This window comes from Hyla sarda, chromosome 10 (genome assembly GCF_029499605.1).
Source record: "Hyla sarda isolate aHylSar1 chromosome 10, aHylSar1.hap1, whole genome shotgun sequence".
Taxonomy (NCBI): Eukaryota; Metazoa; Chordata; class Amphibia; order Anura; family Hylidae; genus Hyla; species Hyla sarda.
This window is the reverse complement of record NC_079198.1, coordinates 144,773,944-144,791,101: the sequence shown is the minus strand read 5'-3', so window position 1 is coordinate 144,791,101 and position 17,158 is coordinate 144,773,944. Positions and strand designations below refer to the sequence as shown.

The 17,158-nt window shown below is 35.5% G+C and overlaps 2 protein-coding genes across 2 annotated transcripts in view; one reads left to right on the top strand and one right to left on the bottom strand.

Annotated features, from left to right (window-relative positions):
• The window catches only part of CEP104 (centrosomal protein 104), a 120,050-nt gene extending 117,689 nt beyond the window's left edge, over positions 1-2,361 (bottom strand). Inside the window, exon 1 of the mRNA XM_056544355.1 lies at positions 2,185-2,361. The gene's annotated coding sequence lies outside the window, so the exon portion shown is untranslated. The remainder of the gene's footprint in view (positions 1-2,184) is intronic.
• A 36-nt stretch (positions 2,362-2,397) lies between these two features.
• Positions 2,398-17,158, top strand: part of DFFB (DNA fragmentation factor subunit beta) — a 29,849-nt gene continuing 15,088 nt past the window's right edge. Inside the window, exons 1-2 of the mRNA XM_056544359.1 lie at positions 2,398-2,619; positions 16,023-16,149. Coding sequence (XP_056400334.1) covers positions 2,398-2,619; positions 16,023-16,149 — 349 coding nt within the window. The remainder of the gene's footprint in view (positions 2,620-16,022; positions 16,150-17,158) is intronic.

Here is a 17,158-nt window from a genome sequence, read left to right as displayed (position 1 = left end):
TTATAATATCACAGTATTAGTACCTCCTCTTATAATATCACAGTATTAGTACCTCCTCTTATAATATCACAGTATTAGCACCTCCTCTTATAATATCACAGTATTAGTACCTCCTCTTATAATATCACAGTATTAGTACCTCCTCTTATAATATCACAGTATTAGTACCTCCTCTTATATCACAGTATTAGTACCTCCTCTTATATCACAGTATTAGCACCTCCTCTTATAATATCACAGTATTAATACCTCCTCTTATAATATCACAGTATTAGTACCTCCTCTTATAATATCACAGTATTAGTACCTCCTCTTATAATATCACAGTATTAGTACCTCCTCTTATAATATCACAGTATTAGCACCTCCTCTTATAATATCACAGTATTAGTACCTCCTCTTATTATATCACAGTATTAGTACCTCCTCTTATAATATCACAGTATTAGTACCTCCTCTTATATCACAGTATTAGTACCTCCTCTTATATCACAGTATTAGTACCTCCTCTTATATCACAGTATTAGTACCTCCTCTTATAATATCACAGTATTAGTACCTCCTCTTATAATATCACAGTATTAGTACCTCCTCTTATAATATCACAGTATTAGTACCTCCTCTTATATCACAGTATTAGTACCTCCTCTTATAATATCACAGTATTAGTACCTGCTCTTATAATATCACAGTATTAGTACCTCCTCTTATATCACAGTATTAGTACCTCCTCTTATAATATCACAGTATTAGTACCTCCTCTTATAATATCACAGTATTAGTACCTGCTCTTATAATATCACAGTATTAGTACCTCCTCTTATAATATCACAGTATTAGTACCTCTTCTTATAATATCACAGTATTAGTACCTGCTCTTATAATATCACAGTATTAGTACCTCCTCTTATAATATCACAGTATTAGTACCTCTTCTTATAATATCACAGTATTAGTACCTGCTCTTATAATATCACAGTATTAGTACCTCCTCTTATAATATCACAGTATTAGTACCTCTTCTTATAATATCACAGTATTAGTACCTGCTCTTATAATATCACAGTATTAGTACCTCCTCTTATAATATCACAGTATTAGTACCTCCTCTTATATCACAGTGTTAGCACCTCCTCTTATGATATCACAGTATTAGTACCTCCTCTTATGATATCACAGTATTAGTACCTCCTCTTATAATATCACAGTATTAGTACCTGCTCTTATAATAGTCTCTATATATTGGGTTTTCCCCATGGAAATAATCGATAATGATTAGAGTCGGTATCACTAAGTAGCCGGTACCACGATGGGGACGCCTATTGCTTCTTCTTTTGCTAATGGTTTTTAGGTAACTTTGACGCGTCTAAAATGGTGAACAGCGCCGAGTGTTTTGTGGTTGATTTAGGCCTATATACTGATGATTATATGGGGGGGACCCTGGATATGGGGGGACTATTTGGGGATTTACTAAAACAGGTGGTTGCCTGGTTGTTTAGCAGGTTTTTTGGTTGGAATTTTGTCTGTCGTGGACCAAAGTTCTCGTTTTGTTGCACGGTATACGGTAACTTTGGTTATTATAACTTTTGGAGTTGTCAGTTCTCTCCGGCGAGGGGTTTGGGACATTATTGATATACGCCAAACACAACTGTATATTCAACAGCGTTAAAAGCCTTTTATATGAAAATGACTGCGCCAAACCATCGCGATAAAAAAGACCAAAAAAAAAAAACCATAATACATTCTCTACCCCCCCCCACAAACATAATAATAAATTCTCTACCCCCCCCCCACAAACATAATAATAAATTCTCTACCCCCCCCCCCCCACAAACATAATAATAAATTCTCTACCCCCCCCCCCCCCCCCACAAACATAATAATAAATTCTCTACCCCCCCCCCCACAAACATAATAATAAATTCTCTATCCCCCCCCCCATATCATGTGACCTGATGACAATAATAAATCATGTGACTATCTATTCCTGTTATCTTCTGACGTCACAGGACAGGTGTATTTATTATTATAATAGATGGGTGGTGTCTGGACATGCTGGGAGTTGTAGTCCTGCTGTGCTCCCCCATTACCCCCCCCAGGTCTCAGGTGACGGCTCTTCTATGTATGAGGGAAGTTCTGGAATATTCTATCCTGATATTATCACGATATATGGCACACACGTACCTCAGGCTGCTCCTCCGGGCAGAGTATGCGGTGACCCGGGGATCAGGACACTAGGGGCCCCGGCACAGGACACATCACCCGCGGGCGGCTATCCTCTCATTTATCTCCATAACCACCGCTTGACAACAGTCTCCAGCCGCTGGGGATTGTGGGAGGTGTAGTTCACTAGAGATGGCTTATGCGCATGGCTTGTCATTAACCTAGCTACTGCGCATGCGTAGTAGACTTTACGTTCCTCTAAGCGTGCAACTTAAATCGCGCATGCGCGATAGGAAGGTGAAACCGAGAGATGTTTCTCCCAGTATGGGCAGCCAGTCCTCCACCCACAAACACATGAAGATATTCAAAATAAGAACAATTCATGGAGGAGGAAGGTATGGGGTGGGCGTCAGGACCCTGAGGGAACTGCTGGAGAAGGGCTGCAAGAAGTTCCAGGTACTGTAATGTGTGTAGGAGCCTTATGTGCATTACATACTGTGTGTATGAGCATTATATACTGTATACTGTGTGTATGAGCATTATATACTGTGTGTATGAGCATTATATACTGTATACTGTGTGTATGAGCATTATATACTGTATACTGTGTGTATGAGCATTATATACTGTATACTGTGTGTATGAGCATTATATACTGTATACTGTGTGTATGAGCATTATATACTGTGTGTATGAGCATTATATACTGTGTACTGTGTGTGAGCATTATATACTGTGTGTATGAGCATTATATACTGTGTGTATGAGCATTATATACTGTATACTGTGTGTATGAGCATTATATACTGTATACTGTGTGTATGAGCATTATATACTGTGTGTATGAGCATTATATACTGTATACTGTGTGTATGAGCATTATATACTGTATACTGTGTGTATGAGCATTATATACTGTGTGTATGAGCATTATATACTGTATACTGTGTGTATGAGCATTATATACTGTGTGTATGAGCATTATATACTGTATACTGTGTGTATGAGCATTATATACTGTGTGTATGAGCATTATATACTGTGTGTATGAGCATTATATACTGTGTGTATGAGCATTATATACTGTGTGTATGAGCATTATATACTGTATACTGTGTGTATGAGCATTATATACTGTATACTGTGTGTATGAGCATTATATACTATATACTGTGTGTATGAGCATTATATACTGTGTGTATGAGCATTATATACTATATACTGTGTGTATGAGCATTATATACTGTATACTGTGTGTATGAGCATTATATACTGTGTGTATGAGCATTATATACTGTATACTGTGTGTATGAGCATTATATACTGTGTGTATGAGCATTATATACTGTATACTGTGTGTATGAGCATTATATACTGTGTGTATGAGCATTATATACTGTATACTGTGTGTATGAGCATTATATACTGTATGTATGAGCATTATATACTGTATACTGTGTATGAGCATTATATACTGTATACTGTGTGTATGAGCATTATATACTGTGTGTATGAGCATTATATACTGTATACTGTGTGTATGAGCATTATATACTGTGTGTATGAGCATTATATACTGTATACTGTGTGTATGAGCATTATATACTGTGTATGAGCATTATATACTGTGTGTATGAGCATTATATACTGTATACTGTGTGTATGAGCATTATATACTGTATACTGTGTGTATGAGCATTATATACTGTATACTGTGTATGAGCATTATATACTGTATACTGTGTGTATGAGCATTATATACTGTATACTGTATGTATGAGCATTATATACTGTATACTGTGTATGAGCATTATATACTGTATACTGTGTGTATGAGCATTATATACTGTGTGTATGAGCATTATATACTGTATACTGTGTGTATGAGCATTATATACTGTGTGTATGAGCATTATATACGGTATACTGTGTGTATGAGCATTATATACGGTATACTGTGTGTATGAGCATTATATACGGTATACTGTGTGTATGAGCATTATATACTGTATACTGTGTGTGTATGAGCATTATATAATGTATACTGTGTGTATGAGCATTATATACTGTGTGTATGAGCATTATATACTGTGTGTATGTGCATTATATACTGTATACTGTGTGTATGAACATTATATACTGTATACTGTGTGTATGAGTATTATATACTGTGTGTATGAGCATTATATACTGTATACTGTGTGTATGAGCATTATATACTGTATACTGTGTGTATGAGCATTATATACTGTATACTGTGTGTATGAGCATTATATACTGTGTGTATGAGCATTATATACTGTGTGTATGTGCATTATATACTGTATACTGTGTGTATGAACATTATATACTGTATACTGTGTGTATGAGCATTATATACTGTATACTGTGTGTATGAGCATTATATACTGTATACTGTGTGTATGAGCATTATATACTGTATACTGTGTGTATGAGCATTATATACTGTGTGTATGAGCATTATATACTGTATACTGTGTGTATGAGCATTATATACTGTGTGTATGAGCATTATATACTGTATACTGTGTGTATGAACATTATATACTGTGTGTATGAGCATTATATACTGTATACTGTGTGTATGAACATTATATACTGTATGAGCATTATATACTGTGTGTATGAGCATTATATACTGTGTGTATGAGCATTATATACTGTGTGTATGAGCATTATATACGGTATACTGTGTGTATGAGCATTATATACTGTGTGTATGAGCATTATATACTGTGTGTATGAGCATTATATACTGTATACTGTGTGTATGAGCATTATATACTGTATACTGTGTGTATGAGCATTATATACTGTGTGTATGAGCATTATATACTGTATACTGTGTGTATGAGCATTATATATACTGTATACTGTGTGTGTATGAGCATTATATAATGTATACTGTGTGTATGAGCATTATATACTGTGTGTATGTGCATTATATACTGTATACTGTGTGTATGAACATTATATACTGTATACTGTGTGTATGAGTATTATATACTGTGTGTATGAGCATTATATACTATATACTGTGTATGAGCATTATATACTGTGTACTGTGTGTATGAACATTATATACTGTGTGTATGAGCATTATATACTGTATACTGTGTGTATGAGCATTATATACTATATACTGTGTGTATGAGCATTATATACTGTATACTGTGTGTATGAGCATTATATACTGTATACTGTGTGTATGAGCATTATATACTGTATACTGTGTGTATGAACATTATATACTGTGTGTATGAGCATTATATACTATATACTGTGTGTATGAGCATTATATACTGTGTGTATGAGCATTATATACTATATACTGTGTGTATGAGCATTATATACTGTATACTGTGTGTATGAGCATTATATACTGTGTGTATGAGCATAATATACTGTGTGTATGTGCATTATATACTGTGTATATGAGCATTATATACTGTATACTGTGTGTATGAGCATTATATACTGTGTGTATGAGCATTATATACTGTGTGTCTGAGCATTATATACTGTATACTGTGTGTCTGAGCATTATATACTGTATACTGTGTGTATGAGCATTATATACTGTATACTGTGTGTATGATCATTATATACTGTGTGTATGAGCATTATATACTGTATACTGTGTGTCTGAGCATTATATACTGTGTGTATGAGCATTATATACTGTGTGTATGAACATTATATACTGTGTGTATGAGCATTATATACTGTATACTGTGTGTATGAGCATTATATACTGTATACTGTGTGTATGAGCATTATATACTGTGTGTATGAACATTATATACTGTGTGTATGAGCATTATATACTGTATACTGTGTGTATGAGCATTATATACTGTATACTGTGTGTATGAGCATTATATACTGTATACTGTGTGTATGAGCATTATATACTGTGTGTATGAGCATTATATACTGTGTGTATGAGCATTATATACTGTGTGTCTGAGCATTATATACTGTATACTGTGTGTATGAGCATTATATACTGTGTGTATGAGCATTATATACTGTATACTGTGTGTATGAGCATTATATACTGTGTGTATGAGCATTATATACTGTATGCTGTGTGTATGAGCATTATATACTGTATACTGTGTGTCTGAGCATTATATACTGTATACTGTGTGTCTGAGCATTATATACTGTGTGTATGAGCATTATATACTGTATACTGTGTGTATGAGCATTATATACTGTGTGTATGAGCATTATATACTGTGTGTATGAGCATTATATACTGTATACTGTGTGTATGAGCATTATATACTGTATACTGTGTGTATGAGCATTATATACTGTATACTGTGTGTATGAGCATTATATACTGTATACTGTGTGTATGAGCATTATATACTGTATACTGTGTGTATGAGCATTATATACTGTATACTGTGTGTATGAGCATTATATACTGTATACTGTGTGTATGAGCATTATATACTGTATACTGTGTGTATGAGCATTATATACTGTGTGTATGAACATTATATACTGTATACTGTGTGTATGAGCATTATATACTGTGTGTATGAGCATTATATACTGTATACTGTGTATGAGCATTATATACTGTGTGTATGAACATTATATACTGTATACTGTGTGTATGAGCATTATATACTGTATACTGTGTGTATGAGCATTATATACTGTGTGTATGAGCATTATATACTGTGTGTATGAGCATTATATACTGTATGCTGTGTGTATGAGCATTATATACTGTATACTGTGTGTCTGAGCATTATATACTATATACTGTGTGTCTGAGCATTATATACTGTGTGTATGAGCATTATATACTGTATACTGTGTGTATGAGCATTATATACTGTGTGTATGAGCATTATATACTGTATACTGTGTGTATGAGCATTATATACTGTGTGTATGAGCATTATATACTGTATACTGTGTATGAGCATTATATACTGTGTGTATGAGCATTATATACTGTGTGTATGAGCATTATATACTGTATGCTGTGTGTATGAGCATTATATACTGTATACTGTGTGTCTGAGCATTATATACTGTATACTGTGTGTCTGAGCATTATATACTGTGTGTATGAGCATTATATACTGTATACTGTGTGTATGAGCATTATATACTGTGTGTATGAGCATTATATACTGTGTGTATGAGCATTATATACTGTGTGTATGAGCATTATATACTGTATACTGTGTGTATGAGCATTATATACTGTATACTGTGTGTATGAGCATTATATACTGTATACTGTGTGTATGAGCATTATATACTGTATACTGTGTGTATGAGCATTATATACTGTATACTGTGTGTATGAGCATTATATACTGTATACTGTGTGTATGAGCATTATATACTGTATACTGTGTGTATGAGCATTATATACTGTATACTGTGTGTATGAGCATTATATACTGTATACTGTGTGTATGAGCATTATATACTGTATACTGTGTGTATGAGCATTATATACTGTGTGTATGAACATTATATACTGTATACTGTGTGTATGAGCATTATATACTGTGTGTATGAGCATTATATACTGTATACTGTGTATGAGCATTATATACTGTGTGTATGAACATTATATACTGTATACTGTGTGTATGAGCATTATATACTGTATACTGTGTGTATGAGCATTATATACTGTGTGTATGAGCATTATATACTGTGTGTATGAGCATTATATACTGTATGCTGTGTGTATGAGCATTATATACTGTATACTGTGTGTCTGAGCATTATATACTATATACTGTGTGTCTGAGCATTATATACTGTGTGTATGAGCATTATATACTGTATACTGTGTGTATGAGCATTATATACTGTGTGTATGAGCATTATATACTGTATACTGTGTGTATGAGCATTATATACTGTGTGTATGAGCATTATATACTGTATACTGTGTATGAGCATTATATACTGTGTGTATGAGCATTATATACTGTGTGTATGAGCATTATATACTGTATGCTGTGTGTATGAGCATTATATACTGTATACTGTGTGTCTGAGCATTATATACTGTATACTGTGTGTCTGAGCATTATATACTGTGTGTATGAGCATTATATACTGTATACTGTGTGTATGAGCATTATATACTGTGTGTATGAGCATTATATACTGTGTGTATGAGCATTATATACTGTATACTGTGTGTATGAGCATTATATACTGTATACTGTGTGTATGAGCATTATATACTGTATACTGTGTGTATGAGCATTATATACTGTATACTGTGTGTATGAGCATTATATACTGTATACTGTGTGTATGAGCATTATATACTGTATACTGTGTGTATGAGCATTATATACTGTATACTGTGTGTATGAGCATTATATACTGTATACTGTGTGTATGAGCATTATATACTGTATACTGTGTGTATGAGCATTATATACTGTGTGTATGAACATTATATACTGTATACTGTGTGTATGAGCATTATATACTGTGTGTATGAGCATTATATACTGTATACTGTGTATGAGCATTATATACTGTGTGTATGAACATTATATACTGTATACTGTGTGTATGAGCATTATATACTGTATACTGTGTGTATGAGCATTATATACTGTGTGTATGAGCATTATATACTGTGTGTATGAGCATTATATACTGTATGCTGTGTGTATGAGCATTATATACTGTGTGTATGATCATTATATACTGTATACTGTGTGTATGAGCGTACAAAGGGGCGACAATTCCTAAATTTATTGCAGGATAATTTTATGGGCCAGTTTGTGAAGGACCGAACAAGAAGTGATGCCTTGTGGGATCTGATCATTTCCAACAACGCAGAGCTGGTTGGGAATGTAACTGTGCGGGAAAACCTTGGTAATAGCGACCACAATATAGTTACTTTTGACTTAAAATGTAGAAAACAAAGACAGACGGGGAAAGCAAAAACATATAACTTTAAAAAGGCAAATTTCCCTGGGCTGAGATCTGCACTACAGGACATAGACTGGGGGGAGGGGTTCTCAAATACTGATACAGAAGGTAAATGGGACATCTTTATATCAACTCTAAATAACTATACAGCTAAATATATACCAAAGGGGAACAAATATAAACCATTAAAACTAAATCCTACATGGCTGACAAATGAGGTTAAAAGAGCAATAAACAACAAAAAAATAGCCTTCAAAAAATACAAATCTGATGGGTCAGCTATAACATTTATACAGTACAAGGAGCTTAATAAAATCTGTAAAAATGTAATAAAAACAGCAAAAATTCAAAATGAGAGACAGGTGGCCGAAGAAAGCAAAACTAATCCTAAATATTTTTTTAGATATATAAATACAAAAAAACAAAGGACAGAGCATGTAGGACCCCTTAATAATGATAATGGGGAGGTTGTCACGGGCGATCAAGAGAAGGCGGAGCTACTGAATGGGTTCTTTAGTTCTGTATATACTATGGAAGAAGGAGCTGACATTGGTCAGGTCAGTGCTGGTAACACATCATGTATAGGTCAGTGCTGGTAACACATCATGTACAGGTCAGTGCTGGTAACACATCATATACAGGTCAGTGCTGGTAACACATCATGTATAGGTCAGTGCTGGTAACACATCATGTACAGGTCAGTGCTGGTAACACATCATGTACAGGTCAGTGCTGGTAACACATCATGTACAGGTCAGTGCTGGTAACACATCATGTACAGGTCAGTGCTGGTAACACATCATGTACAGGTCAGTGCTGGTAACACATCATGTACAGGTCAGTGCTGGTAACACATCATGTAAAGGTCAGTGCTGGTAACACATCATGTACAGGTCAGTGCTGGTAACACATCATGTAATGTATTGAACTGGCTTAATGTAGAGATGGTACAAGGTAAGTTAAGTAAAGTAAATGTTAGCAAATCTCCAGGGCCGGATGGACTACACCCAAGAGTTCTTAGAGAGGTAAGTTCAGTAATATCTGTACCCTTGTTCATGATATTTAGAGATTCTCTGGTGTCTGGTATTGTGCCAAGGGACTGGCGCAAGGCTAATGTGGTACCAATCTTCAAGAAGGGCTCTAGGTCTTCGCCAGGCAATTATAGACCGGTAAGTCTAACGTGCATTGTGGGTAAATTGTTTGAAGGACTTATAAGGGATTACATACAGGAATACATAGGGGATAATAGTATTATAAGTGATAACCAGCAGGGGTTTACTAAGGATAGAAGTTGTCAAACCAATCTAATTTGCTTTTATGAAGAGGTGAGTAGAAGCCTTGACAGAGGAATGGCTGTGGATATAGAGGGGGGCTGTGTATATAGAGGGGGGCTGTGTATATAGAGGGGGGCTGTGTATATAGAGGGGGGCTGTGTATATAGAGGGGGGCTGTGGATATAGAGGGGGCTGTGTATATAGAGGGGGGCTGTGTATATAGAGGGGGGCTGTGTATATAGAGGGGGGCTGTGTATATAGAGGGGGGCTGTGTATATAGTGTCTCTGGATTTCCCTAAAGCATTTGATACTGTCCCTCACAGACGTCTGACAGGTAAGTTAAGGTCTTTGGGTTTGGAAATTTTAGTTTGTAACTGGATTGAACACTGATCATGGATCGTACCCAGAGAGTGGTGGTCAATGATTCGTACTCTGATTGGTCCCAGGTTATTAGTGGTGACCCCAAGGTTCAGTACTGGGACCGCTGCTGTTTAATTTATTTATCAATGATATAGAGGATGGTATTAACAGCTCTGTTTCTATCTTTGCAGATGACACCAAGCTTTGTAGCACGGTACAGTCTATAGAGGATGTGCATAAGTTACAAGATGACTTGGATAGACTAAGTGTCTGGGCATCCACTTGGCAAATGAGGTTCAATGTGGATAAATGTAAAGTTATGCATCTGGGTACTAATAACCTGCATGCGTCGTATGTCTTAGGGGGGATTAAACTGGCAGAGTCACTGGTAGAGAAGGATCTGGGGGACTTGTAGATCACAGACTACAGAATAGCACAATGTCAGGCTGCTGCTTCCAAGGCCAGCAGGATATTGTCATGTATCAAAAGAGGGATGGACTCAAGGGACAGGGACATAATACTCCCCCTTTATAAAGCATTGATACGGCCTCACCTGGAATATGCTGTTCAGTTTTGGGCACCTGTCCATAAAAGGAACACTGCGGAGTTGGAAAGGGTGCAGAGACGCGCGACTAAACTAATATGGGGCCTGGAACATCTTAGCTATGAGGAGCGATTAAAGGAGTTACAATTGTTTAGTCTTGAGAAGAGACGTTTAAGGGGGGATATGATAAACATATATAAGTATATTAATGGCCCATACAAAAAATATGGAGAAAAACTGTTCCAGGTTAAACCCCCCCAAAGGACGAGGGGGCACTCCCTCCGTCTGGAGAAGAAAAAGTTTAGTCTAAAGGGGCGGCACGCCTTCTTTACCGTGAGGACTGTGAATTTATGGAACGGTCTACCTCAGGAACTGGTCACAGCAGGAACAATTAACAGCTTTAAAGCAGGGTTAGATACATTCCTGGAACAAAATAACATTAATGCTTATGCAGAATTATAAAACTACATCCCTTTCCCTTATCCCCTTACATCCTTCCCTTCAATCCCCTGGTTGGACTTGATGGACGTATGTCTTTTTTCAACCATACTAACTATGTAACTATGTAACTATATACTGTGTGTATGAGCATTATATACTGTATACTGTGTGTATGAGCATTATATACTGTATACTGTGTGTATGAGCATTATATACTGTATACTGTGTGTATGAACATTATATACTGTGTGTATGAGCATTATATACTGTGTGTATGAGCATTATATACTGTATACTGTGTGTATGAGCATTATATACTGTATACTGTGTGTATGAGCATTATATACTATATACTGTGTGTATGAGCATTATATACTGTGTGTATGAGCATTATATACTGTATACTGTGTGTATGAGCATTATATACTGTATACTGTGTGTATGAGCATTATATACTGTATACTGTGTGTATGAGCATTATATACTGTGTGTATGAGCATTATATACTGTGTGTATGAGCATTATATATACTGTATACTGTGTGTATGAGCATTATATAATGTATACTGTGTGTATGAGCATTATATACTGTGTACTGTGTGTATGAGCATTATATACTGTATACTGTGTGTATGAGCATTATATAATGTATACTGTGTGTATGAGCATTATATACTGTATACTGTGTGTATGAACATTATATACTGTGTGTATGAGCATTATATACTGTGTGTATGTACATTATATACTGTATACTGTGTGTATGAACATTATATACTGTGTGTATGAGCATTATATACTGTATACTGTGTGTATGAGCATTATATACTGTATACTGTGTGTATGAGCATTATATACTGTATACTGTGTGTATGAGCATTATATACTGTGTACTGTGTGTATGAGCATTATATACTGTGTACTGTGTGTATGAGCATTATATACTGTGTACTGTGTGTATGAGCATTATATACTGTATACTGTGTGTGTATGAGCATTATATAATGTATACTGTGTGTATGAGCATTATATACTGTGTGTATGAGCATTATAGACTGTGTGTATGTGCATTATATACTGTATACTGTGTGTATGAGCATTATATACTGTGTACTGTGTGTATGAGCATTATATACTGTGTGTATGTGCATTATATACTGTGTACTGTGTGTATGAGCATTATATACTGTGTGTATGAGCATTATATACTGTGTGTATGAGCATTATATACTGTGTGTATGAGCATTATATACTGTGTGTATGAGCATTATATACTATATACTGTGTGTATGAGCATTATATACTGTGCGTATGAGCATTATATACTGTATACTGTGTGTGTATGAGCATTATATACTGTATACTGTGTGTATGAGCATTATATACTGTATACTGTGTGTATGAGCATTATATACTGTGTGTATGAGCATTATAAACTGTATACTGTGTGTGTATGAGCATTATATACTATATACTGTGTGTATGAGCATTATATACTGTGTGTGAGCATTATATACTGTATACTGTGTGTATGAGCATTATATACTGTGTACTGTGTGTATGAGCGTTATATACTATGTGTATGAACATTATATACTGTATACTGTGTGTATGAGCATTATATACTGTGTACTGTGTGTATGAGCATTATATACTGTGTACTGTGTGTATGAGCATTATATACTGTGTGTATGAGCATTATATACTGTATACTGTGTGTATGAGCATTATATACTGTGTACTGTGTGTATGAACATTATATACTGTGTGTATGAGCATTATATACTGTGTACTGTGTGTATGAGCATTATTTACTGTGTACTGTGTGTATGAGCATTATATACTGTGTACTGTGTGTATGAGCATTATATACTGTGTGTATGAACATTATATACTGTATACTGTGTGTATGAGCATTATGTACTGTGTGTATGAGCATTATATACTGTGTACTGTGTGTATGAGCATTATATACTGTGTGTATAAACATTATATACTGTGTGTATGAGCATTATATACTGTATACTGTGTGTATGAGCATTATATACTGTGTGTATGAACATTATATACTGTATACTGTGTATATGAGCATTATATACTATATACTGTGTGTATGAACATTATATACTGTGTGTATGAGCATTATATACTGTGTACTGTGTGTATGAGCATTATATACTATATACTGTGTGTATGAACATTATATACTGTGTGTATGAGCATTATATACTGTATACTGTGTGTATGAGCATTATATACTATATACTGTGTGTATGAACATTATATACTGTGTGTATGAGCATTATATACTGTGTACTGTGTGTATGAGCATTATATACTATATACTGTGTGTATGAACATTATATACTGTGTGTATGATCATTATATACTGTATACTGTGTGTATGAGCATTATATACTATATACTGTGTGTATGAACATTATATACTGTGTGTATGAGCATTATATACTGTATACTGTGTGTATGAGCATTATATACTATATACTGTGTGTATGAACATTATATACTGTGTGTATGAGCATTATATACTGTATACTGTGTGTATGAGCATTATATACTGTATACCGTGTGTATGAGCATTATATACTGTATACCGTGTGTATGAGCATTATATACTGTATACCGTGTGTATGAGCATTATATACTGTATACCGTGTGTATGAGCATTATATACTGTGTACCGTGTGTATGAGCATTATATACTGTGTACCGTGTGTATGAGCATTATATACTGTGTACCGTGTGTATGAGCATTATATACTGTGTACCGTGTGTATGAGCATTATATACTGTGTACTGTGTGTATGAGCATTATATACTGTATACTGTGTGTATGAGCATTATATACTATATACTGTGTGTATGAGCATTATATACTGTATACTGTGTGTATGAGCATTATATAGTGTATACTGTGTGTATGAGCATTATATAGTGTGTGTATGAGCATTATATAGTGTGTGTATGAGCATTATATACTGTGTGTATGAGCATTATATACTGTGTGTATGAGCATTATATACTGTGTGTATGAGCATTATATACTGTATACTGTGTGTATGAGCATTATATACTGTGTGTATGAGCATTATATACTGTGTGTATGAGCATTATATACTGTGTGTATGAGCATTATATACTGTATACTGTGTGTATGAGCATTATATACTGTATACTGTGTGTATGAGCATTATATACTGTATACTGTGTGTATGAGCATTATATACTGTATACTGTGTGTATGAGCATTATATACTGTATACTGTGTGTATGAGCATTATATACTGTATACTGTGTGTATGAGCATTATATACTGTATACTGTGTGTATGAGCATTATATACTGTATACTGTGTGTATGAGCATTATATACTGTATACTGTGTGTATGAGCATTATATACTGTATACTGTGTGTATGAGCATTATATACTGTATACTGTGTGTATGAGCATTATATACTGTATACTGTGTGTATGAGCATTATATACTGTATACTGTGTGTATGAGCATCATATACTGTGTGTATGTGCATTATATACTGTGTACTGTGTGTATGAGCATTATATACTGTATACTGTGTGTGTATGAGCATTATATACTGTATACTGTGTGTGTATGAGCATTATATACTGTATACTGTGTGTGTGAGCATTATATACTGTATACTGTGTGTGTATGAGCATTATATACTGTATACTGTGTGTATGAGCATTATATACTGTGTGTATGAGCATTATATACTGTATACTGTGTGTATGAGCATTATATACTGTGTGTATGAGCATTATATACTGTATACTGTGTGTATGAGCATTATATACTGTGTGTATGAGCATTATATACTGTATACTGTGTGTATGAGCATTATATACTGTATACTGTGTGTATGAGCATTATATACTGTATACTGTGTGTATGAGCATTATATACTGTATACTGTGTGTATGAGCATTATATACTGTATACTGTGTGTATGAGCATTATATACTGTATACTGTGTGTATGAGCATTATATACTGTGTGTATGAGCATTATATACTGTATACTGTGTGTATGAGCATTATATACTGTGTGTATGAGCATTATATACTGTATACTGTGTGTATGAGCATTATATACTGTATACTGTGTGTATGAGCATTATATACTGTGTTGTTGATCTATCTGTCGGGCAGGTGGAGGGACCTATCATTCGGGGGGGGGGGATGATATTCCTGGTGCAGACATTAACCCTTTCCTCTCCCTTGTAGCTGCCCGTCACAGGCTCCCGGGTTTGTCTGTATGAAGATGGGACAGAGGTCAGTGAGGAATATCTGCGGAATCTTCCGGATAACACAGAGCTGGTCCTGCTCGTGGCTGATCAGAGCTGGGAGGGAGGTGAGTATTGTTCAGCGCTGCGGATGGTGCTGATCACTTCTCATAGGGCACCAACTTTTTTGGCTCCATATTTGATTTGAGCCAATTCACCTAAAATAAAAATGAAGCAACATCTGCAGATAGATTTGGCTAAATATCCCTCCCTCCCCTCATTTTTTGTATGCAGCACCTGTGCAGATTCATTGTTATAGACGCCTGTGCAGATCCATGGTTATATACAGCGCCTGTGCAGATCCATGGTTATATACAGCACCTGTGCAGATTCATGGTTATATACAGCACCTGTGCAGATTAATGGTTATAGACGCCTGTGCAGATCCATGGTTATAGACGGCACCTGTGCAGATCCATGGTTATATACAGCACCTGTGCAGATCCATGGTTATATACAGCACCTGTGCAGATCCATGGTTATAGACGCCTGTGCAGATCCATGGTTATATACAGCACCTGTGCAGATCCAATGTTATAGACGGCACCAGTGCAGATCCATGGTTATAGACGGCACCAGTGCAGATCCATGGTTATAGACGGCACCAGTGCAGATCCATGGTTATAGACGGCACCAGTGCAGATCCATGGTTATAGACGGCACCAGTGCAGATCCATGGTTATAGACGGCACCTGTGAAGATCCATGGTTATATACAGCACCTGTGCAGATCCATGGTTATATACAGCACCTGTGCAGATCCATGGTTATATACAGCACCTGTGCAGATCCATGGTTATAGACGGCACCAGTGCAGATCCATGGTTATATACGGCACCAGTGCAGATCCATGGTTATATACAGCACCTGTGCAGATCCATGGTTATATACAGCACCTGTGCAGATCCATGGTTATAGACGGCACCAGTGCAGATCCATTTTTTATAGACGGCACCAGTGCAGATCCATGGTTATAGACAGCACCTGTGCAGATCCATGGTTATAGACCACACCTGTGCAGATTGATGGTTATAGACAGCACCTGTGCAGATTCATGGTTATAGACAGCACCTGTGCA